This window comes from Talpa occidentalis, unplaced genomic scaffold (assembly GCF_014898055.3).
Source record: "Talpa occidentalis isolate TD23 unplaced genomic scaffold, MPIMG_talOcc4v2.1 talOcc4.12, whole genome shotgun sequence".
NCBI lineage: Eukaryota > Metazoa > Chordata > Mammalia > Eulipotyphla > Talpidae > Talpa > Talpa occidentalis.
The window spans coordinates 28,101,271-28,126,996 of NW_023601212.1; the positions used below are offsets into that span (position 1 = coordinate 28,101,271).

A 25,726-nucleotide genomic window follows, 5' to 3' on the forward strand; every position below is an offset into this window, starting at 1 on the left:
GTTTATTAAAAAAAATATTTATTAATTTTTACACCTGCTGAGTAGCACAAGACTATTAACACTATAACTCACTGAATGTACAATAAATGTTCACATTTAAATAACAGGATAGGGTCAACATTTTCAACCTGTGGGTCAGCTTTAGTCTCTCGGGAGTACTTTTGAGCCCGAGATATCTTTAAAAGTTTTTTGAAAGGGTAATTCTAAGTCAGAAAACAATTCGAGAAGATCAAAACAACAGGTTTTTCCAGAATAACAGGAATTTTACATGATGAAATGTCTCATTTATACGGGTACAAATCAAACAATAAAAATGTAAAAATTTTATGTTACCTACTCCAACATGGTCACACTGTGCTGACTGAAATCTACCGTGACGATGTGTTTTCAGAAAGGCCACAATATAAGTGTTGGCTACACACATTTTTTTTCCCCCAAAGTCAGTCTTCAGATGGCTTACATTCTACCATCTCTTCAACTCCAAGTCCTATTTCCTTGGAATGAATGTGCAGATTTCCAAGCATTGTTATTTTGCCTGACAGCCACCTGCATCACTAGTTGATAAGAAACAAATTAGTTTTAGAGTCCTTACTTAGTCCTCATAAGGACAAAAAAAAAAAAAAGGGAAAAAAGACAAACCTATGTGGGAAAAAGACAAAGAGGTGCTTCCACAAAGTTTTCTTCCGTGTATTTTAAAACTTGAAGTAACTGACATGAAATGAACATTCCATCCAGTGACAGTTTTCTATTTTAATCAATAAGTTATTCCTGAGGGGAGGGGAGGTACTTTGCTGGTTCAAATTAAAAAGGCCCCACCAGGGCCAGCTTTAAGGTATAAAAACTAAACTAGACCTTTGGGAAAGTCTACTGTTCTTCACCTAGCAAGTCTTTCTTGACCAGACACTAGGATATTTACAGCCATTATACTGTGGGACTTTGGGACACAGAGTCTCTATTTTGTGACCCAGAGTCAATATTTTCTATTGAAAACATCAACATTACCTCTTTGTTGCCAAAGATATAGAATCCATTCATCAAGTAACTTTCTTAAGTTTTAGTGCCCATATTTTCTGGGATAACTAAATGAATGAGGTCTCAAAAATAAAGTGCAAAATCTACATATTAGTAAAGTTATTTCAACAGAATTGTTTACTTTTCAGAAAGGTACCTTTACCACAAAGAAGTTACTAGACTTCTTGATTTATAGAACCAGTTTTTAACCCACAAATGTAAATTAAAATAAATTAGTTAACTTCAATTAAAATTGAAGTTAGGTCTTTCTGTTCTGGAATGATAAACGCAATAGTGTAAAAATGTGTTAGTATGTCACAAAAAACTATTAAAATACATACTGATTTCTTCCATGTTTTATGTGTATAATTGGAATGTACAGTAAAAAGAGATCTATTTGCCCCCTTGAATTCATAGCTAACAAGACTCCCAAACAGGAACACATGTAAGAAAAACTATCATTGAGGCAGATTTTTTTTCCTCTTCCAACTAACAGCTTAATAGTCATACAGATTGAATTTCTTTTGAATCCCTTATAATTCCCTTAAAACGTATTACAAATGGTCCCCATGTTCTCATTTTTCAATTAAGTGTGAATTTGGTCATCTTACCAAAAGGTCAGATGAAGCGCAATACATTTAAAGTTATAAGCATTAAGAAACAGAGGGCCACCTTTCCATCTAACCTTAAAGAATGTTCATTTTAAGACAGCATTCAAAGTACTAAAATACACTGGATGCTGTGAGCAAGAATTGAAAGTAGATCTGGTAAGAACAAGGAATTCATCCTTTACTGATGAAAGGTAAATATATCCTACAAGGCAGGACAAGGTTTCAGGGCCTTTTACTTTTATATATATATAAAAGTAAAAACATACATTTGCTTTAGTAATTTGGTACAGATACCTCCAATGTCTCCTTCATACAACTACAGTCTGAGAATGGGAGGCAAAGATTTAATGTAGGAGTTTAAATTCTGCTGACAGGGAAATGCTCTTAGGGAGTCCACCATTGTGGAGTGATAAAGTAAGCTCTAACAGAACATGAGGTTCTGGCCTACTCCACTGAGGGCCAACATCTGTGGAAAGCACTACCAATGAATAGCCCAACAATGGCTTTAAAAAAAAAAGCACAATTTATTTTTTATCAGTGATAAGAAAAATTTAGATGACAGTTTTTTCCTTAAGATCACTGTCAAACCTTTCTTTCATCATTTTTATTTTCTTATTCAAGTGGCTCCCTTTGTGAAATTATTGAAAACACAAACTTCACAAGATGAAGTAGTTCTGACCTAAGACACACCCATAAAAAGCCCCTTCTCCTTTGGTGCTAGGGCTTGGAATTAAAAAGTCCTGTGGCCATGGACTTGGCACATCCTTTCCTCCCCTTTGGTACAAACACAATACACCACTTAATATTTCCACAAAGGAAAAGTAAGGCTTATCAATGTGTTTAAAAAAAAAAAAACCAAAAACTCAAGAGCAAGACAAAGTCTCTCCATCTTGAAATCTAGTTTCCTCTGAAAGATCTCCATCCCATGGTAGAAACTTCTGAGTCTGAAGTGTCAACTTGATGAAGATGACCGTGGTAAAATAAGCCCTGTTGTATGTGTGTTGAAACTGGTTTCCAAACTCTTGAGTGAATGACAAATCTTTAAAAAGGGTTCTAAGTGTCAGAAACTTTCAGACATGAGTAAGAAGAGACATGATGTGACTGCTTGATTCTAGCTCTGGGACGAAGTTAGGGTTTAGTGATATGCACTTCACTGTTTCCGTTCCCGTTGGTGGTAGTTGTGATGATGTACTGTGTAGGCTGCTGTTGGCTGGTGGCCTGGGGATCCAAATCACTGTGTGTGGTTGGTTGAACCTGGACTCCCCCAGAGAGGGCAGAAGTTTGCTTTTCCTCCAATTCTGATTGACTTTCTGATAATACATAATGACCCTAGAGCAGGAAGAAAAAGATGTTTAGAAATCTGAGACCTAGAAGGGGAACAGGCTGAGGAGGAGAAGAAAACGAAAAGAAATATGCAAAGAATTGTTATAAGGGAACACCAAAACAGGCACCTGTGTGAGGTGCATTTATGTATGTCCTTTAGAGAAAATGATCAACACATTTACTGACAACAAAGGGAACATCTTAGTTGTTATGCCAAATATTGAAAATAACTTCAGGTATAGAAATTTGTATCATGATGGTAATCTACATGGCAACGGAAATATGTGTCATTGTGTTGTTCCTAAGGGTCGGAAATTCCTAAGATTGCGATTGTCCATCTTAAATGTAAAGCTTAATACAAAATGGATCAAAGAAATATTTTGTTTCCATAAAGAGGCAGAATGCCACCCCCACAAGAAAGGTGGTAAAAAAAAAATCAATGGTTCTCAGACTTCTGAATTTCAAAGGCCTATTAAAATAAGTTATAATAAATGACTCCAAATTTTCTTTCATTAAGTAACATAATTTTAAAATGCTACTGTCAAATAAGAGATTTTTAACACTGAAAAGCATAGGAATCTTAGAATAACACCCCTTACACTGAGTAAGTTTAGCTTTATGAAACTACATTTGTCTTTATTTTTCCTCTGATTGGGAAAACTTCTTCATTGCTCTGCAGCTATATTTCCTTATGCTTATTTTTCAAGAAAGAATTGTCATTCTGAAAGGAGATCAGTCAAGCTACATAGCCTGAGAAAAAAATAAGTCAAGGGGAAACTCAGGCAGTAGCCTTGCCAAGAACTGTCCCGATAAAAAGTCACAGACAAATACCCATTTGGTTCCTCTAGAGCTATATGTTCTGATGCACATGCTCATGTGCCCATGTTCACCAAACAACTCTCTGATTATGATGTGGTTTCTCGAGCAGGGGGCAGGGGGAGGGGGGCCTAATTATCAACATATGATTCATTGACCCCTTAAGGTAGCCCACAGGTTGACTTCCAAAAATCCCTGAAAATGTACATTAAATTTGTAAGTAAGTATATAATGGCAGGAGGAGGAGAACATCCTTGCCTATATTAGATTCCCAAATAAGTTCCTGACCAAAAAAACAGTAAAAAGAATCAACAGGTTCTACAGAGAGCAAAAATTTCACTGGTTATGCCAGTAACTATTCCATTTCACATCAGTTATTGTTTTCATTACAATACTACAAATACAGAATGTTATTCTGGATTTATCGATCTCTCTCAAGTCCAGTTAATGTGAGTTTAAATGCAAATACACAGGTGAGCTCTCAGTATAATCTGGTTTTTAAATCAGGTTTTTGAGGCCACAAGACCACCCCACTATTCTTTTAAGCCTCTCGGGAAATAGTCTTCCCCTGGGGACATTCCAATAACCCTAGCTGTTAATTGTTATTTAATTTAAATTTATATATACTCTATCTTCTAATAACCTTTAGGCAAGCCAAAACAAACCAGTGAAGATAAAAATGTGGTCGCTCCATAAGGGATTCATGTTTTTATTCTCTCCAACTCAACTGAGGATCAATGATCATGAAGAACTCATATGCTTTTCCAAAAAGCAGATAAAAAGGTCATCAATTAAGATTCCATATATAGAGATAGCTCTAGGAGGTTCATTATACTTATCAATTAAACACTGAACATTTGCTATATTTCATCCTCCTGGGCGAGACACTGAAGATAAAGAGAAAAGGATAAAGAGGCTGAGGGTAAAGACCAAGACCCAGCTTTAAAGGACTTAATCAGGGCCTCCCTGGTGGCGCAGCGGTTGAGCACTGGATTGCGAAGCTGCCCGCAGCCTCTGCAGCGCCGGTTCGATCCCCAACTGCTTCCCAGCCATGGAGGAGGGTCCCACATGGCGCACAGACCTCTCCTGCCACCCTGCCTGCTCTGCTCCCTGCCTGCTCTGCTCCCCGCTCTGGCTCTGGTGGATTCTCTCACCCTCCCGCGCTTCTGACTGCTTGTATGTATATATATATACACACATATATATAAATCAATCAATCAATCTTTAAAAAAAAAGGACTTAATCATCCACTGAGAAAACATAGAGAGTAAACTGATAATTAAACTGTAATGAGTTAATAATGCAGCACCACAAGGTGTTATGAGATACAAAGGAGGCACTTCTAACTCAGACATGGAAAGGTGGGAATGGGATCTAAGGGGAGGGAGAGCGGTGCAGTGTGGTGGACAAAGACACCCTCCTGAGTAGCAGAGCTTACCGAAGTGACCGCCTTCACTTGGCCAGTGGTGACAGGAGTTGCCACACCACTATCTGTAATTACAAACTGACCCGGGGGAAGTGTCATCATTTGAATCTCGGATGCTGAAAAACAAGTAATATTCACAGATAAGTGGCCGCAGATTCTAATACACGTTGTAACAAATACCTAACCAGTGATCGCCTTCTCCATTGAGACGTTTTTCATGGATTTCCTTACCGTTGCTTATATGATGTGATTTCTTGATATGGTGAAAGCATTTCTGATAAGAATTGATCAGAGGAGGTTAGTAAGAGAACTACCAAATATCATAAACAATCAATGCCTCTCCCTCAAATATGGCTTCTGAGTATCAATAAAGATAAATAAATGTTCAATAATTTTATTAAAACTTTAAGTTACAAAGATTTTTACCTGTTAGGTAAATTTTTTACATTTACATTTTATTTTTTATTTTTATTTTTTATTTATACAATAGTTGGGGTACAGACCAGAGGCATGGGAGGGTGAGAAGATTCACCAGAGACAGAGTGGGAAGCAGAACAGGCAGACAGACTGAAAGCACTACTGAGGGGAGCAGGGGCGCCACAGGAGACATCTGCTGTGCCATGTGGGAATCTCCCTGGCTGGTCAGGAATTGAACCCATGCTGCAGAGGCTGTGGACAGCTTCACAGTGCTGTGCTCAACCCGCTGCGCCACCGAGGAGGTCCTTTATTTTCATTTTATTTAGTGGCACAATATATCCACTATTGCCTAGCATTCACAACTTAACCAAACTTGAATTTAATTTTGCCCCAGTGTTATTAAAGCAAATTAAAATCAGAGTTCCGGGCCTCCCCGGTGGCGCAGCGGTTGAGCGCTGGGTTGCGAAGCTGCCCGCAGCCTCTGCAGCACCAGTTCGATCCCCGGCTGCTCCCTGGCCACTGGAGGAGGGTCCCGCATGGTGCGCAGACCTCTCCTGCCACCCGCTTCCCCCCCTCAACAGTGTACTTTGGTCCTTCTGCCTGCTCTGCTCCCTGCTCTGGCTCTGGTGAATTCTGTCATCCTCCCGCGCTTCTGCCTGTACCCCAGTGCTTGCATAAATAAATAAATCTTTAAAAAATAAATAAAAATAATAATAAAACCAGAGTTCCCCCTAGTACCCAGTTGCTAGTCTCTAAAGTATTGTCAACTAAATGGAATCAGAGCTTACTGGGAAAATGGCTGACTCCAGACCTAGGGTAGAATATATATGAGACAAGCCCAGAACTCAATGTTATACTAGCCAGCAAGAGGCTATGACAGACAACTGGGGAAGATCCCAGAGCTCATCTGAAGATGTTCCCATTAGCCAAAGATGAGATAATGTGAACATCAGGAAAGATAACAACTGCAATAGTTTGGAACATGTCAGATGTGCTAAAATCCATGAGTGTATATAACGAAGCAAAGACAAACTCACACACACACACACACACACACACACACACATGTCCTCATTGGTCACACTGGATAATATTAAGAAACAACTCATCTTGAAAACTGGTACATAAAGGAAATGAACCGGGTATTTAAAGCATTTATCTCACTACACCTGTCCAAGCTGTATCTCAGAGTAACTTGGTAATTAAGGTCAAATTTTTTCTTTATAGAAGGTTCCTAGCAAACAAGTAATGAAAGATGACAGAATCAGAATACATCAACTTTGCAATCTCTAATGAAATAGTGCAGCAAAGTAAAAAGAGACACAGCATTATGTGCCTGGAAGTACACACCAGCTAAGAGTGTCTTGGGGAAAACTGAACCTGAATCTAATCAAGTCCCTGGATTGAACAGCCAGTCTACAGGAAATAAAAGGAACAGAAGAAAGTATTTTAAATGATAACATAGGAGCGCCAAGAGCAAAATCCAGAAGAGAGGAAACTCTACAGGAGAAACATCCAAATTTCTTCAATATATAAAGTGCAACTTGAAAGAGAGAAATGCATATATGGAAAGAAACTCAGAAGACATTACTAATTGTAATGGGCCCCTCATTTGGAATGCAATTTGAACACACTATTAAAAAAACTTTGAGACGATCACAGAAATATAAACACTGACTGTACATTTGATGGTTTTAAAGAAGTACTGCCATTTATTTTTAGGTGTGATAGTGACACTAGAGTTTTTTTAAACAAAAGTTTTATTGATTTGCAATATTATATAATTTTCAGGAGTTGGAGTTGTGTTTTTTAAAAAGTTCCTTTTGTTTTAGAGAGTCATACTAAAACACATATGGATGAAATTACATAGATTATCATATTGTTGGGGAACTAGGCAAGAATGACTGGCTTACACATGAGACGAGATAAGTCATGTGCTAATAACTGTTGAAGCTGGACAGTGGCATGGGGGTGTCTATTACACTATTCTATTTTTGTATATTTTAACAGTTTTCCCTAATAAAAAATTTTATTTTCCAAAGAAAGTTTGTTCAATAAATGGTGCTGGGAAAACTGGGTCGCTACATGCAAAACAATGAAGCTTGACCACTACCTCACACCATGCACAAAAACCAACTCAAAATGGATTAAAGAACTAGACATAAGACCTGAAACCATAGAACACATAGAAGAAAATATAGGCGAAACACTACATGACATGCACCTCAAAGACATCTTTACAGACACATTGCCCAAAGCAGTGATAGTGAAGGCAAAGATAAACAGCTGGGACTACATCAAATTAAAGAGTTTCTGCACAGCAAAAGAGACAATAACAAAAACAAAGAGAAACCCCACCGACTGGGAGAACATTTTTGCACACAACACTAATGATAAAGGACTGATCACAAAAATCTACAAAGAGCTGATGAGATTCAACAAAAACAAAGAAAATAATACAGTCCAAAAATGGGCAGAAGAGCTGAAAAGAAACTTCACCGAAGAGGAAATGCAAATGGCCAACAGGCATATGAAAAAATGTTCAACATCACTTGTAATCAGGGAAATGCAAATCAAAACTACCATGAGATACCATCTTACACCAGTGAGAATGGCACATATTAAAAAAACCAGCAACAACAAATATTGGTGAGGTTGTGGAGAAAAAGGAACTCTCCTGCACTGCTGGTGGGAGTGCAAACTGGTCCAACCACTATGGAGAGCTGTGTGGAGATTTCTTGACCTACTAAACATAGAGCTTCCATATGATCCAGCAATTCTACCCCTAAGTATTTACCCAAATGACACAGAAACATTAATTCCAAAGGGCACCTGCACGCCTATGTTTATAGCAGCACTATTTACAACAGCTAAGCTATGGAAACAACCCAAATGCCCCAAAATAGCTGACTGGATCAAGAAGATGTGGTACATATACACAATGGAATATTATTCAGCAATCAAAAAAAGATAAACACATGCTGTTTGCAGCAACATGGATGGAGCTAGAAGGGATCATGCTCAGCGAAATAAGTCAAAAAGAAAAAGAAAAACATCAGATGGTCTTACTCATAGCAGGAATTTAGAAAACTTAAATAAGAGACCAGGAAAAAGACTAATTATAATAAAGTAAAAATCAAAATTAACAAGCAATTATTAACCAGAGACACACTACGGCGGGGGTGAGGGGGGGCGGGGAGAGGAGGGACTAGAGTCAAAATAAGGGGTGTGCAATTGTATGGGGAATATAACCTTAATGAAAATGCATACATTGTGCAAAGATGAAAAATGATGTAAGGATTATATAAAATAATAAAAATTATTGAAAAAATATTGAAAAAAAAATAAAACAATAAAACCTGAAAAAAATTTTATTTTTAGTCTTTTCTTCAGGTTAGAATGCTAGCTCATACTATTATTACAATGACTACCTGCACAAGTCCACGTTTCCTTCGCTGGAATTGCATGACTATAAATGTAATCTGTTTATCAGGAATCTACTGGTATTTAACATGAGTAGAAGCCTTCAATGACTGGAAACTAGACTCAGCCCTCATTGTGACCACCAATATTTAAGAGTACAGACTGCAAACATCCCTAAAAGGTAGTCTTCGAGCTTGGCTCCATACCAACTCTACATCCCTCAAACAAAGCTCAAGCACAGCAGAGGGATCCAACAGTAAGGAAATCAATAGTAGGGAAAACCAACGCTGGCCTTCCTACCTTCTCAGCTCCTACTCCTCCTGCACTTACTGAAGTCTAACTATTACCTTTATCCCTGTCCTTCACATCCTCAACAACCAAGGTTCTCAGACTTTCTAGCTCAAACCAAAGCAGTCATCCCCACCAAGATTTTCACCTATTCAGACTTTCGGCAGCCAGCCTTCTATTGCTTCTATAGCACTTATCTCAGGGTTTTGTAATCAATGACTTGTAGATCTAGATAATTTTCACTAGATAATGTGCTCTCTGAGCTTACGACTATCTTAATAGGAGAAGCAGCATAGTGGGGTGGTTTGAAGTATAAATTCTGGAGCCATGTTGCCTACATTCCAAGCTGCAATTTCCTAGCTATGCTCCTTGGACAAGTTACTCCATGTCTAAACTTCCTTACCTGTAAATAGCAAATAACAACAAAACTTACAGGATACTGTGACTAATAAGTATGAGATATAGGTGGTTGAGAATCATTCCTGGCTCACAGCAAGAGGTTGAAGAACGTTGGCCAACAGTATTACTGAGTGATGTTAGTGATATGAATGCTAGGATTACTCCTGTTTGTACCCAGGGTCTAGCACAGTGACTGATACACAGGCATTCAGTAAATGTCAGTAGAAGAGATAAGTCATTTCCATCAGCATATCCTACATCCACCTTGGTTAGCTTCAAGCCTGCATCAACATCCCTAACATCTGAAATGCTCAGGTCTCTGAGATCTGAATACTGCCTTGAATGTTGTCATGAAACTCATTCAAGTACATACACTAGCATGTAGAAAATCTATCCTAAAGTTGATGAGATTGGGCCCATGGCTGCAAATGTACCTCCCACGACTTAGAGCATTTCCCCCGTGCTTCTTACTCACAGTAGCCCCGGAAGGAGTTCCAAGCATTGGGTAGGTATGTGTGCTGTACAGTGGAACCTTGCTGCTGCTGTTGCTGTTGCTGCTGCTGCTGTTGCTGGAGAGCTTGGCCTTGTGCAGAAGCACTGCCTTGTATCTGGGAGGGGCTGAGCCCCTGCTGAGACTGTTGTGAGGAGGGGCTCAGTGGCTGCCCAGTTACCTAGAAAACAAGAACAAAATGAGTAAGAAATCAGGAATTTCCAAAAGAGACTTACAAATAACTGAAGAAAATAAATCAGGCTAATGTGGATTATAATACTGAAAGCATCAATGCTAAAATAGTATTTTCTTTTTTGCTGTTTTTTAAAAAGATATATTTATTTATGCATACAAGAGCTGAGGTGCAGGGCAGAGATGCAGGGGGTGAGAGGATTCACCAGAGACAGAGTGGGGAACAGAACAGGGAGACTGACTGAAATACACTGCTGAGGGGAGCAGCGGGCGAGACAGGAGAGGTCTGCGGCACCATGTGGGTAGCTCCCTGGCCGGGCATTGAACTCATGCTGCACTGGCTGCAGATAGCTTCATAGTGCGGTGCTTAACCCCTTGCACCACCAGGAGGCCCCTTAAAATAATATTTTCAATAAGAATGGAGGCTCTGCTGTCTGGTTGCTCTGCTCCTCCTAGAGTGAGGCAGAGCAGCTGAAGTTTTGCCTTATTCCTATCAATTTTTATCTACAAAGGCCCTAAGCTCCCCACTAGCATCATACTTCTAAGATGCTCAAAGGAACCTGAGGCTGGAGGATCAGGATGGATGCTCAGAATTCCTTGTAGCAATGTGGTGGCCCAAGCACACCCTTCCCTAAGACCGCTCCTCTTTCTCCCCATCCAGGCTATAATCTGCAGGGGTGTGGTTGAAGCTAAGACAAGTGTGTCAAGGCATGCACATGGGTACACCAAGGTCCTCTGAGGTACAGGATAGAGGCCTAACTTCCACCTAATAAACACGAAGGCAGAGAAAATGCATGTTTATCCTATTGATTTCCAGGGCAACTGGAAGGGTTCAGAGTCAGCAAAGGAGTAGGGAATCCTTTTTCCCCACTTCTTTTCACATCAGCCTGGCAGCTGCCGAAGCCATCTCAGTGTTCGGCAGAAAATACAACTAACTTTTAACTGGCTCTATCCAAGTAATTTAGCACCAGGTATTATTTTGCATATAGTTTCCAATTTTGGCATTATGAAAGATATGGGTTAGTTATGGGTTGAGCAGGACACATTTTATTAATGATTTGTTAGTTTGATTCAAAATTTTTAAATACTCAGACATGATACACAGGACTTCATATGTAGTCTTGTTCTGGAACCTGCATATATCAGGGATGAGCCAACATGCATCCTGTATGACAGATACCTTCGCTTCCTATCTATTTACTTGTAAATAGTGTTATCCCTACTAGATTCAAAGCTTCTTAAGGAAAAGACCTAGAAAAGTTTCATGCAAAGGGTAAGAATTTCATAAATATTTTTTGAATGGATATTGCTATGTGATCTTAATCATAGATTCAATCCCATAAATGCAATTACACCCCACAAAGTCACTGTTCCAAAATCAGACAAACTTGGCCATTGCATGCTGTCATACAGCCACTCGGAATCTGAAGCAAAGGCCAATGTTGTCTCCAGAATATCAGATCGCTTCCATTTGGAGAAGAAGCTAATCCCTTTGTGAAAGAATGTCCAAAATACCTTATAAAAATTGGAGGCAAAGGTAAGACTCTTTAAGCTCCAAAAATAGTATTTCAATAGTGAAGGAGACTAGGTCTGCAGGTAATGTGTCTTCACTCTCATTACTAATCTCACTCATCAGGGTCCCTCACATTAACTGCTGTGAATAGCCTGTGCGGCAGGGTACCTGGGCTGATGACGGTGCCGAGGTAGCAGGCTCCGTGACCTGAATGTGCTGCACCTGGATGGCATGCTGGGTGTAGGTCTGAGGATCGTGGAGCTGGCCAACATCCACCGTGGACTGCTGAGACTGGTGAGGGGACGTGGCCTGGAAGAGACCAAATGCACACTGATGAAGGTGCAGGGAAGTCCTCCCAGAGAAAAAAATCCAGCTAAACAATATCCCAACAAAAGTATAACAACAGATGGAACTTCGAATCCATTGTTTCGCTCCTAACAATGCCGCAAACAAGCTGGCAAACCTAGAGAAGACAGTTTTAAAAGGTGGGTGATGGGGTGGGCAGAGGTAGAGGCCAGCTGTCAGAGAAGGCGGTTCTGGGCCTCCTGGAAGCTCAGTGTCTCCTGGCCAGGTGGGTCCATGATGGGCCAAGGCCGAGGCTACCTCAGCACTGCAGTGACAACATTCAGCCCTTAAAGTGTCAGAGTTTGTGCTGAGTATAAGGAAAAAAGACACACTTGAAGGCACAGAAGAGGATATAAAAACCTAATAGACCAAGAGCACTGGACAGCAGAGGTGGAAAGGCAGCATCTAGGCAAGGAACTCCAGGGATGACAGCCATCAGCAATGTAAGGCTATGAAAATTAAAGCAAATCAGTTCTCTACACATCAACGTGGACAGACCTCAAAACGCTGAATAAAAAATGCAAGTGGCAGTATAACAAAGCATCTGTGTGTTAAAGACAAAGCTGTATTACTTATTGATGGGTATATATATGTATTAATAAATTAAAAACTTGAAATGAAAAAAAGTATATGCATCTAAAACATAAGCCAATAGGGGCCTCCCCGGTGGCACAGCGGTTGAGCGCTGGGTTGCAAAGCTGCCCGCAGCCTCTGCAGCGCCAGTTCGATCCCCGGCTGCTCCCCGGTCACCAGAGGAGGGTCCCACATGGCGCGCAGACCTCTCCTGCCGCCCGCTGCTCCCCTCAGCAGTGTACTTCGGTCCTTCTGCCTGCTCTGCTCCCCGCTCTGGCTCTGGTGAATTCTCTCTCCCTCCTGTGCTTCTGACTGTACCCAGCACTTGCATAAATAAATAAATAAATCTTTAACCAAAAAAAAAAAATAAAATAAAATAAGCCACTAATGCTATTTAATTCTGGAAAAGAAGGAGATAGAGGGAATATAACTCCTAATAAGAAGTTAGATGAGAAGCTCTCAGGAATCAAAAATTGTTTCCCTTAAAATGCAATTAAATTTGATGACTTACCCTTGGTCAGTTATAAGAAATCAAAGAAGAGAATTTGTTTTTAGCTTGTCACTATTAACACACTGGAACCATTTATATAATCTTTTATATATGACTAACATCTTTGGAAATCTAGCTAAAGTAAATATTCTTTTCTCCAGAATAAGACACATAGACATTACATATTTTATAGACTTCAAAAATTTATAGATTCCTCCAACTCCTGATAAAGAGTTAGTGACAGTAGCAATTTCCAACTACTTACTCTGATACTAGTTTAAAATTTCAGATACCCAAATTATTTCAAAGCTACAAGTTTGTTCACTTGTGCCTTGAGTACACTTCCATGGTATATAAAGTGAAACAATAGTTCTGGGAGGAGTCCTTCATTAAGCACCCTAATCAGCAAGAAATGAGCTATTCACTATCTTGGCAGAAGGAACATAGTTATAGAAGGAACAGTTATACCTCTATTTTAATAAGAACTGACTGATTTTCAGAGAATGAATCAAAATTACTCTTCACAACCTCCTACTGATATAAATGATTCAGTGCCAGACAGGGACTTACCAAACTGATTCCTCACCAAAAGCCAACCTAGGTACCCAAGCAAAAGGATTCAGAAGAAGCTCAGAAAGAGCTTGCACTCATCCTGCCCTGCAATGGCGTGGGCCAGCAATATATGCAGGAGCCTAAAAATCTCTGGCCTACCAGAGACAGTAATCTCTATACTAAGAGCAGAGCCCTCCACAGCCTGAGGGGGTGGGGGATAGAGGGAATTGGACCAGTGCCTTAGACTCCAAACTTAAATGCAGAAACACATTACATGGATCCAGTTCTAGCTGAGAACCGGGTGCTTTGGTTGGTGTGGCTGCCATGTCAGCAAGGACAATGCTGCACTCGTGAAGGTAGAGAGAAATGCAATACATACTGGGGCCACCTGCACCACTTGAAGCTGTATGTGCTGAGGCTGCTGAAGACCAGACGTGGACTGTGACACGGGGATGTACTGGATTCTCTGGTAGTCCCCTTGTGGCGTTCGGTAATCTGTCGTTAAGGTCTGGGACAGTTCCGTCATGGCTTGGGTGAGCAGGTCTGTTGTCTAGGAAAATGACACATTAGTTGATAACAGTACTACACTGCTGCTTATGGATACTTTGGTGCTCTTAAATCCTATGGAAATTCCATTTGTCTAACTGGTGGATCACAGAACTATAAATTAGTCGTGAGCCCAGACAGAAATCAATTGAGGGAAGTTGGAAAATTACCTGTATCTGTCTGTGTTAGACCCAATGGAGATACCCTAGAGGTTCTGACAATCTTGAAACAAATGAGCAGCACTGAGAATATCTTTGCTAGCCTCTTCACAGAGAGGTCTGCAAGGCATCAACCAGGAGACCCAGGCAACACTGCACGGCATCAACTAGGTGACCCAGGAAACATTGCAAGGCATCAACTAGGAGACACAGGCAACACCCAGTGTAAACACTAAGAAGCAATGGGCTACATTTCCAGCCACTGACATAACTAGATAGTAGTGGCTTTGGCACCAAAAGCTGTGAAGGGCACGGAAGAAGATATCACACACTTACCACTACAGTCTCTCCAGTGGCACTATCTGTAGTTAAAACAGCAGGGGTAGCACTAATCACAGCGGTTGTCAGTGGCGTATGTAAGGTGTTAGGGAGCTGGGCAAACTCAGGATGCTTCTTTCGAATATGTTGAACCATTTTGGTCTGAGAAATCATGGCAAAAACCAGGAATAATTATTATAATTATTCTCAATCTTTCTCCAATATAAACATCAACCAAAGGTGCCTAAAGATGTTATATTTTTTTAAAAGTCAGAGCAACACTGTCTCTGATTTTTAAAGGGTGACAATGCTGTAATTGGAAGGGAGGGGGATGAGGCTGAAAAGAAATTGCAAACTCACCTAACTCCACATCATCACGCAAAGTGAGAATACCTCACAGTACCCCCTAATCCCACTAAAACCTGTGGCAATCAATCAAAAGCCCCCCAATAAGAATAACCCTCCTTTCAAGAACTGTTAATTAAATTCCTAGGTATTACTTCTACATGCCTGAGTTTATCAATAAACAGAATATTCAAATATGAGATCCTTGCTGGCCAACAGAGAAGGAAAATAGTGAGTGCTCAGCTATTCAATGGTGCTAATTCTGGGGAAAGCCCACCTATTCCCTTGCCATTCTGGCCCTACAGTCCCTGTTCTTAGGGAACAGTTCATAGCCATCTGAACTAGGAAACAACTCCTTTCGTCCCCAGCAATTCAGAAGGAGCCATCAGAGCATCTGCATAAGAAGTCATCCCCTTCTAAGAGAGCCCAGAAGCAGGGTTCACATTCAGTTAGTCCATACCTTGCTGCTGTATTGTTTGGAGCAGTGAGGGCAGCAGACGGGAGGGGTGGCAATTGTGCCTGTGAGCTGGGTGTGGGTGCTCAGCATGGGGTCTGGCTCTCCAGGGCCCGCAGGGCGAAGTTTCCGAATGCTTGGTGGGAGCTCAGCTCCTGGATGGTTCTTCAGAATATGGGCTTTTCGCTTGCTGGCACTTTTATAAACCTGCACATTTAACATTTTAGCATGAATCCAGAATCCAGTTCCCCTTTCTTGCTTAAAGCAAGCTAACAATTTCATACAAGGAAATGAGAAAAAAGTATTCACGTAGCCCAGAATAAAATATGCCAACAAAGTGAAGGATAATAAGGATGTAATACCAATTAGAATTAAGAAAAGACTAAATATAGATATGCTAAGACATCTTCTTTGAATTTAAATATTTAAGATAGTCATAGTGAAAATAACCTTTATCCTAAAGTTTAAAAGGTGGACAGGGCCTCCCCGGTGGTGCAGCGGTTGAGCGCTGGGTTGCGAAGCTGCCCGCAGCCTCTGCAGCACCGGTTCGATCCCCGGCTGCTCACCGGGCGAGGGTCCCACATGGCGCGCAGACCTCTCCTGCCGCCCGCTGCTCCCCTCAGCAGTGTACCTCAGTCCTTCTGCCTGCTCTGCTCCCCACTCTGGCTCTGGTGAATTCTCTCACCCTCCCGCGCTTCTGACTGTACCCAGTGCTTGTATAAATAAATAAATAAATAAAATAAATCTTTAAAAAAAAAAAAATAAAAGGTGGACAAATAGTTATGAAAGAGAATTGTTTTTAAGGCCAATTCACCCTTTAGTCTTTCTGTGAAAGTTCTCATATGATACACATGGGTGACTAAAAGATGCCAAAAAATCATACTTACTCCCAAAAATGGCAAGTCTAATAGCAACTAGTACCTGCAGAGGTCAATCTAGGCTTAAAAAAAAAAATTTCTTTCTTTTAAGCTGACACAGCTAGACTGGATAAGAAATGATATTACAAAGGAACAGTAACTGTAGACTTTCTCTGCCTTTTTTGTAACGACACAAAAAGAATGGAATAATACAAATAGAATATTCTACCACACAATCTTTTCACATTCTGTTCACTCTTTTAGAAATCCAGAATCTACCACATATTTTATAAATAGGATGATAAACACTTTCATTCTAGAGCCTGAGAATTTAAAATGAATGCACATACTTAGTTCTTGGTAATAAGCCTTGTGTTTTGTAGCAAAATTCACAGAAAAACAAAATTCACACACACACACAAACCAGAGTAAACTAATTCTTAAGAAACCAAATTGCTTAAAAAGAGGCTGAACTTTAACCCTTTCTTGTCTTACAGGAAAACTTCTGAGAGTCCAGGAGCCATCTGTTACAAGTAAGTTAGTACAGGCCTCCCTGGTGGCATAGGGGTTAAAGCTCAGTGCTATTACCACTCTGGCCTGAGTTCGATCCCCAGCCAGGAAGCTAACCCATATGGTGCAGCAGACTTCTCCTGTCTTGCCTGCTGCTCCCCTCAGCAGCGTATTTCAGTAAATCCACCTGTTCTACTCCTCACTCTGTCTCTGGTGAATCCTCTCACCCCCTGCACCTCTGGCCTACACTCCAGTTCTCCTATGCAAAAAAAAAAATAAGCACGAAATCCCAGTGTATGTTTGTAGCACATACAAGCAAACTGGCCCTCAGCAAGGCTCCTGCAGGGAAATACGAGCATAGGGAGGGTGGACCTTACCTTATCACAATACTGACAGAAGTAATCTCGGTTGGGTTTTATGATGGGCAGAGTTAACTCTGGAACCTCTTCTATCTTCATGTCTGGGTGCCTCTTTGATAAGTGATTTACCTAAAGAGAAAAAGAAACCCTTTGTAAACAGAAGTTAGTCAGCGACTGCTTATAGCTGAAATTCCCTGAAGCCATGCCCCCCAAAGAAGGCACATGGCCAGAACCAGCACAAGCAGGCCCATCCGACACAAAAGCATGGATAGGCACATTTAACAGGAGTTCACAGAAATTCAGTGAATTAATGAAGATGTATTGGGTCACTGTGGACCCCATTAACAGCCTCTGATGAAAGAACTGCTGCAGGAAAAGGGAAACTATACTGGCATGAATGTGTTTGGTGAATCCTCCAGGAGGAAACCTGTCTTACATTTAGTACCCTACACTTACTGAGGACACTGAATGGGCTACAGACTAAGGTTCTGAATTTTAAATAATGCTCTATGACTTTAGCTCCTGGCAGAAATATATTCTGCAAAAGCTGTAAGAAGGTGAAAACGAACAGAGAGCGGTGAACTGGCTATCCTGACATTTCAGCCAACTTGGGTTTACATACCCTGCTTGGATGGAAAGTTTTCTTCTATTGCTGTTTCACATCTGGGAAGGAGAAGCATTTAAAGGGAACAATCAGGAGGAAATAAAGACTTCTCTAGAAGTGTATTCACTAAAAGTCTACGCAGGTACACAAAAGTGGGGAAGTAAATGAAAGATAAGGAGAGGGTTTTAAAAACAAAACAAAACCGGTAATGCAAAGTGACCTTTTCCAAGAGGTCACCAGAAATAAAAACTGTGGCAAAGGGAGGCCAAGGGAGCTAGGCAAGAACAGAGCTGCAAACTGGGAACTATTTGCCTGTTTTTTCCAAAGTCATCACCACCAACAGAAGTGTAGGTGAAGGGGGAAGGGAAGACAGGTACAGCAAGAGGCTTTTCGCACTGACCAGCATGCCCCGCCTCCGGAAGCCCATCATGCACAGGCGGCACTTGAACGTGAAGCTGTCATAGTCTGTGGACGTGATTCGAGGCTTGAAGGTCTTGGAGCGGCTGATGCGGTCAGCTTTCTTGGCCTCCCTCTCAGGATTGTGCATCCTCTGCATATGTTCACGTAGTTTATCTTTTCGCTATTTAGAGAGTTTTTGAAAGGCAAGGGGTGAGGGTCAGGGGTAGAAAATTCTTAATCATAGGGATTAAAAACAAAATCAATACCATTCAGCAGGAAACACAACCTACCAAGAAGCATCTGAGTTTGCCTAGTGCTGGAACACACTAGGACATAGCTAAAGTCTCTGGGAATGACTGTTCACTGGCAAATAAGCACATTCTAGCAGCAAATAAGCACATTCTAGCAACCCGTGGTTTAAAATGACCAACCAACTTGAAAGACACATAGTGGTTTTTGAGAAGTCTTTGCATTTATGTAGAGGAAACCAAAGAGTATAGTTTGGTGTTAAGAGTTAAGTCTGAGATTAAAAACTTAAAGACAAATTGATAATGAATGATCAGTAATACTGGATTTACAAAGTCATGTGTATACTCCATTCCCACATATTTGAACAAACATAATGATGCTCCTCTAAATCCCAAGTGAATGTAAGTAAAAAACCTATCACCTTACAGACTAAGACATTCAAGTAAACAATTGTACTGCCCTGTAGGCTATGGACAGAGTGCAGGGTCCAGGTCACATCTAGTTTGATGATTTAGTCTAGAGTATATGTCAGGTGAGTCGACAGAACATCAGGCAGAGGCCATCCTGAATAAAAATACATTAAAAAAATGCCAGCTCCCTTAGTCAGTGAGGCTCTGCTCCTAGACATTAAAAATAAAAAAGAGTGACTGGTCTGATAAGGATTTTGAACCTTTCTACCAGACTACCAGCTCCTCCCATCTTTTGGTACAGGCATTATTTTTAACCACTACTTGGTAATAACTTCATTACTCAATACATTTACCTAACACACATCCCTTGAGTGCCCACCAAGTGTCAAGAGCCCTACTAAGCTCAGAGTTCCACTGTTAAGTGCTCCTGCCTTCTGCAACAAAGGACATGACCCAACTGTCCTTTCTTTCTACCCTCCACCCCACCTGCCTTCATTCCTAGGAAGCCCAGCAGAGAATTTTCGGAGTTTCCTAGTTTGCAGTAAAATCTGGGCTAAGAACATTGCCCCAAATAATAGTATTTGTCTTTAGTCCAGATACAATGCTTAGATTTCAAATCAGATCTCTGTTGCATTTCTACTTTTTTCTAAGGATCAATAACCCCATTACTCCCTATACTACTAAACCTGCATGGTGCTGGGCATGCCGTGACAAATGTGCTGTTGAATGCTCCATTTTCACAAGCCCTTTGCTGCCTAACATCTCCAATACCAAATCCATTATCTCTCCCACCCTCCTGCTTGGCTCCCATATCCCTAGTGTTCCCAAACACCTTGCCTCTTAAGCTACAAATCCTAATTCTGTGCTAGTCACCCTTCAACCTGTGTCCAGACACAGGTGCTATTCGTTCTCCCTCAGACATTTGTCCTGAAAATGGAGCCTCTCCACACCACTGCCTGTGCCTTCACTCAGGCTCGGCTCTCCAATGTTCATGGGTTCACTTCTCTGGAAGCCTAGTTACTTGGCAAAACAAGCTGGCTTGACATACTTCTCTGGCTGCATCTGGCCACTGGCCTCTTACCACACCCTCTCCACTCCACCCCTCACCAGCTCCTGGACATGCTATCACCTTAGTCCCTGCTGCTCCCTCTGCTTGGTATTTCTTTATATTCCTCCCTCATTCCTTACCCTCTCCCTTTTTCTAGAGGGCAAACTCTTTCCCACTCTATGAATTCAAAAGTATCACCTGATCAATGAAATAATCCCATGACCCAAATCAGAGTTTATTTTTCTTGTGGTAGTTTCATTCTTTGCTCTGTTACAGTAGCAATACTAATTTTTTAGTGCACGTGCCTCATTTTCCCATTAAATGGTAGCTCCTTAAAGTGCAAAGGTCCTGCAGTGTCTTTGCACATACTCCCCTTTTGGCACCCATAGTTGGTAGGCCAGACAATTCTAATTCAGGCTAATAAGGGCAATGACAGGGTCGCAAGTAAAAAGCCCCATGGGAACACACAGGAGAAGCACTTAATCCAGTTTGCAGAGGCTCAAAAAATGAGCACAGAGTTGGAGAACGGGGAGGTATTTGGGAGCCACAGCTGGGTGCATGTTTTAAGTGATACCACTTTGGAATTGATCTATGTAAAGAGTTATTAAAGGGCTTTTCAGAAGGGTCATGACTTCAGACTTGTGCTCTAGAAACATTCCTCTGGTTCTAATCTGATAAACAGATGGAAGGTATGTGATGGTTTTATACTGTGTCAGCTTGGCTAAGGGAAACCACATTTACATGGATTCCCCTTCTAGTGTGGTTACAAATTAGAGTTATCAAAGAGAGAGACCTGCCCAGACTGGAAGGAGGAAGTGATGCTCTGCAAGTGGGAGGCAGAGGTACCAGTACCCCCTGACTCCTCCTCACTCTCCCCTACATGGCCACCAGCTCTTTCCTCACCACCTCGCTGGCCACATCCACAACCAATGTGCAGTGACACAATCTCTTCCCGTGCACACCCTAAATTGGAGATGGCTGGGGTCTCAGACTCCTAGGCAAGATCCCTTTGTCCCCCCCAGGCCAGGGCTCCCGAATCCTGTTCTCTGACCCTCTGACCCCTCCTTCTGTTTCTCTTTTAATTAAGTTATAATTTATTCCTATAAAAAAAATCCTTATTCCACAGTAATCATAGTGGTTTTGCTTCCCTGATTGAATGCTGTCTAATATAGTGGGTGAAAGTAAAGAGGAAAATGGAAGCAGAAAGTTTTCTTAATATGCCTTGCTGCTAAAATGATAAATTAAGACATAGATATTTTAAATAGAAACAGATATTTTAAAAAATAGATAGCCTCAGTAATACAGACTAGCTCTGTTCCAAAGAAACAGAATGCAAAGGATGAATAGTAAACTAGTTAGCATCACAAGGATCCTCTTAGACAAATCAGAATTTTTAAGAAACAGAAAAACACCCAGACATGTTTACTTTTCACATTATCCTTCTCTGCAGAGTTCTAAATTGTGCAGCTACATATTGAAAGTCATCACGTGGAAATAACATAAAACTTAAGCTATGAAAATGACTTTCTGTTCCTCTTTAGTGATTCCCTATTCTATATAAATGCATCCTTTTAAAATTAGTTTTCTCCACTTTAATCCATTTGAGTCTTTTCTGGTTTCCAAGACAGCTGACTTGCTGTGTTAGTAGTGTCTCTCCATGATATTTTTGTGAAATCATGGGATTTCCGAGTGAAGTATATTTTCCTGTTTTCACATTTTTTGTTCAACTTTCCTATGCTGCTTCTAAATTCCGCCAGGTTACTGATACTTATTTTTATTTTAATCCTGAAGTCACCCACATCCCCAAAGTAGTATAAACCTTTTCAGTGTTGTATGGATTTTCCACCTCCCCAAGAGGTCCTTCAGGGCTCAATTACCAGGCTCTTGTACTCAATAAGTACTCAATAAAAATCTCTTGATTTGGTAAATAACTGTATTATTCTTAGAGGAATCCCTCAATAATAATTTATTCTCATTAGACACTTAAAGTCTTTTAAGAAATGCATTCTTACACTGCTTGACAAATTGAATTAATTATTTTGGGTAATTAAAGTAAGTTTTTCCCTGAATTATATCATAATAACTAAATCAAGCATAGGGCACAAAATGCATCTCAAATCCAATTCTTTGTAAATAGAAGATAAACTGATGAGATGAAGAAGATAAATGAGCATTTATCCTTAGCTTGGCATAATCTCAGTGGCTGTGAGGGCAACCTTGGGCTGCTTGCTGGACACATACCTTGAACTGCTTTCCACATGTGGAACACAGGAAATCTTTGCGGTCCGAGTGTCTGAGCATGTGGAGCCGCAGTTTGTCCGGCCGGCAGAAGGCCTTGTCACACTCTGTACATTGGTAGATCTTTTCTGAGTGGAAGCTTCGTACGTGTTTTTTTACCTGGCAGCAAAGACAGAAAAAAAACAGGGTTCTTGGGCCCCAAAGGAAATGTTGTAAAGCAACCTATCAACGCTAGAGGGAGCCAAACACATTCGCATGGATTTTCATCAACTCAGTGGCTTAATCCAGTCACGTGTGATAAATGGCCTCAGTAAAATGGACTATTCTGAAGAAACATGAGTAGCCAGGAAGCCTCAGAAATCTTAACCTCCCACATGATTTGAGGAGATGGAAGAAGTGCTTAGTCAGAGCCTTGATCACATGGAACCCATTTTTTATTTATTTTTTTAAGATTAAAAGCAGAGCTTCTTTGGATTTATTTAAAAGAATTTAGCCAAAAATTATCCATAGGAAAACAGAAAATAATTCTTTCTCACTTTTTCCTGCCCTCAATATGTATAGAGGCAATTTAGCCCCTTTAAGTAATTGGTCCTTTCACATCTTTCTATAAAAATGGGTTTTAAAGAACTAAAGACATGAATTGGTTCCCATTTATGAGAATAATAGAACACTAGCATCACTTTTAATTGGGACTGTACTTTTAAATAACTTAAAGAATGGAAAGTGGCCTTAAAAACCTCTTAGTTATAAATATCCAACATAAAAAAGCTGTGGATGGTGGTTTAGTAATGAGTTATATCTAACTATTGCTATAAGGAATTTTGCACCATTATCTTTGGAATCTCTTTTGCCATTAGAGTCCATCTTAAGGCAACATTTCTAATTGTATAAAGTGAGAAAATTATCAAGATTCCCAATACTAGCAAAACTATGTTTGAATCCTAATCTTTTATTTCAGTAATTTAAGAAAAAAAAAGAGAGAGTCATTCCCCAAAGTCTCTATCTTCACCGAATATTCAAATTTACTTATTCATTGACCAGTATATAATATCACTTGAAGTCCAAATGAAATCATGAATATTCTGGAATTCTTCCTTGCCCATTTTGTTCCAGAATATAGTACAAGGGAGCCATTCAATGCTTGATACAAAAGTATATTATACACCAACTTTCTATTTGTTTCCTTCCAAAATGCATGACCGAAGGCAAGAACAAAAATTATAGTAGCATAGAGTAAAAGTTTCCAGCCCAGGCAATAGGAATGTATCTTCCACAGGATCTATATACATTATGAATTGTGGATACTGGCAAGGATTAAGAAAGATTTGAAAATTTAGAACTAGATCTGGGTGTTTTTTACATGTACTGCAACTTAAATGTTTATATGCCCATATCTGACTTGCACAATTAAGGGTTACCGTAATCTTTTGCTTATCAAAAATGTTTGATTAAAGAAATATTCTCAAAAGCAAAGTTGTTTCAAATATCAGATGGTTTCACTTAAAGGAGGAATGTAGGGGAAACAAATAAGACATTAGGGGAAAAAATAACAACAATACAAAACACAACACAACAAAACAAAAACAATTATAAACCAGAGACATCCTGCAGGGGAGGAGGAGGGAGAGGGATCAGAGGGAAGGAGGGAGGAGCACAGGGGAATGAGGTGATGGTGCACGGGTGCACTGGGGAAGGAAATTCTATGGGGACTACACCTGAGGGGTGGAGGGGAAGCAAACATTGTTTATAAATGAACAATGATGCAAAAAAAAATTAATATTAAAAATGTTTTAAATAAAAACTATTATGGATAATAAAAAAATTAAAAAAAATAAAATTAGAAGACCAAAAAAAAATTTTTTTTAAGTAAAGTTGTTTCTAAGAAGAGATGAACATGTGGGTGGAGAGGAAGTCTCACTTTTCCAAAATTTGAAGAGTCTTTATCAAAAGTCGGAAGTCTACATGATCAGTGATAGACACTTACCTGGATAAAATCTGGGAACCGTTTCTTGCAAGTTGGGCAGGTAAAGTAGCCATCATTGATATGAATGGCCACATGATCTTTCAATAAATCAAGGCGGTCAAAGGATTCTGGGCAAAAAATGCAAGAGTAAGTCTTCTGATCAGAATGGAGCTTCATGTGGTTCTCCAGCGATGTGCTACTGATGAAACCCTTGTTGCAGAGATCGCAGGTCAAGGGGCAGTTCCCCTCCCGCCCATGGAAGCGCAAGTGCTGGTCCAGCTTGTCCTTTTCACGGAAGGCCTTTCCACACTGCAAACATTTAAAAGGCCGGAAGGACTTCCGAATAAACAGATGCTGAAGAGCTGCATTCTGAAAGACAGATACAAGTATGATTATTTAGTGGTTCACACATTTATACAAAAAGACTTTTCATAGAAATTGAACTCTGGAACACATACATGGAAGATTTTTCTGGCAAAGAGATTAAAAATGAGGCTATTTCCAAAGAAGTCTATCTTGAAAAAAACAAACATTTGGTGTATTTTGTTTTAAGACTTAAATATGTGTTGTTTTGTTGGGCCTCCCCGGTGGCACAGCGGTTGAGCGCTGGGTTGCAAGGCTGCCCGTAGCCTCTGCAGCGCTGGTTCGATCCCCGGCCACCAGGCGAGGGTCCCACATGGCGCACAGACCTCTTCTGCCACCCACTGCTCCCCTCAGCAGTGTGCTTCATCTGTCTGCCTGTTCTGCTCTGGCTCTGGTGAATTCTCTCACCCTCCCACACTTCTGACTGTACCCAGTGCTTGTATAAATAAATCTTTAAAAAAAAAAAAGTGTTGTTTTATTCAGAAAGGATTTAAATAACATTCAAAAGCATATTCCTAATAAAGGACTGAATGATAAAGCAAGCAAAGCCAGGCCTCCCCGGTGGCACAGCAGTTGAGCGCTGGGTTGCGAAGCAGTCCGCAGCCTCTGCAGCGCCAGTTCGATCTCCGGCTGCTCCCCAGCCACCGGAGGAGGGTCCCACGTGGCGCGCAGACCTCTCCTGCCGCCCGCTGCTCCCCTCACAGTGTACTTCGGTCCTTCTGCCTGCTCTGCTCCCTGCTCTGGCTCTGGTGAATTCTCTCACCCTCCCGCGCTTCTGACTATACCCAGTGCATGTATAAATAAATAAATAAATAAAAATAAAAATAAAAAAAAAAATAAAGCAAGCAAAGCCCAGAGTGGAGTAGAATAAAAATTGAAAATTTGAAAGAAATGACTTGCAACAAGTCACAGATGTATGAGTGACCCTGGAGCTAGTCAGCTCCACATGACTTGCTAAAGTACTTGAGAAAGAATTTGAAGCTTGGCTAAAACATTTGGCAAACAGGGCCTCTCTGGTGGCCTAGGGGTTAAGTCT

The 25,726-nt window shown here is 40.6% G+C and overlaps 1 protein-coding gene across 3 annotated transcripts in view; it reads right to left on the bottom strand.

The window, feature by feature from the left end:
• Window positions 1-30: 30 nt before the first annotated feature.
• The window catches only part of PRDM10 (PR/SET domain 10), a 103,749-nt gene continuing 78,053 nt past the window's right edge, over window positions 31-25,726 (bottom strand). For 2 of the 3 annotated variants that reach the window (XM_037505639.2, XM_037505637.2), the window contains 11 exons: window positions 24,349-24,696; window positions 22,368-22,523; window positions 18,421-18,600; window positions 17,435-17,545; window positions 15,697-15,897; window positions 14,910-15,053; window positions 14,249-14,419; window positions 12,078-12,218; window positions 10,190-10,385; window positions 5,200-5,303; window positions 31-2,951 (listed from right to left, as the gene is read on the bottom strand). In XM_037505639.2, coding sequence (XP_037361536.1) covers window positions 2,751-2,951; window positions 5,200-5,303; window positions 10,190-10,385; window positions 12,078-12,218; window positions 14,249-14,419; window positions 14,910-15,053; window positions 15,697-15,897; window positions 17,435-17,545; window positions 18,421-18,600; window positions 22,368-22,523; window positions 24,349-24,696 — 1,953 coding nt within the window. In that variant the 3' untranslated portion in view covers window positions 31-2,750. The remainder of the gene's footprint in view (window positions 2,952-5,199; window positions 5,304-10,189; window positions 10,386-12,077; window positions 12,219-14,248; window positions 14,420-14,909; window positions 15,054-15,696; window positions 15,898-17,434; window positions 17,546-18,420; window positions 18,601-22,367; window positions 22,524-24,348; window positions 24,697-25,726) is intronic. The other variant, XM_037505638.2, reaches the window with a different exon arrangement.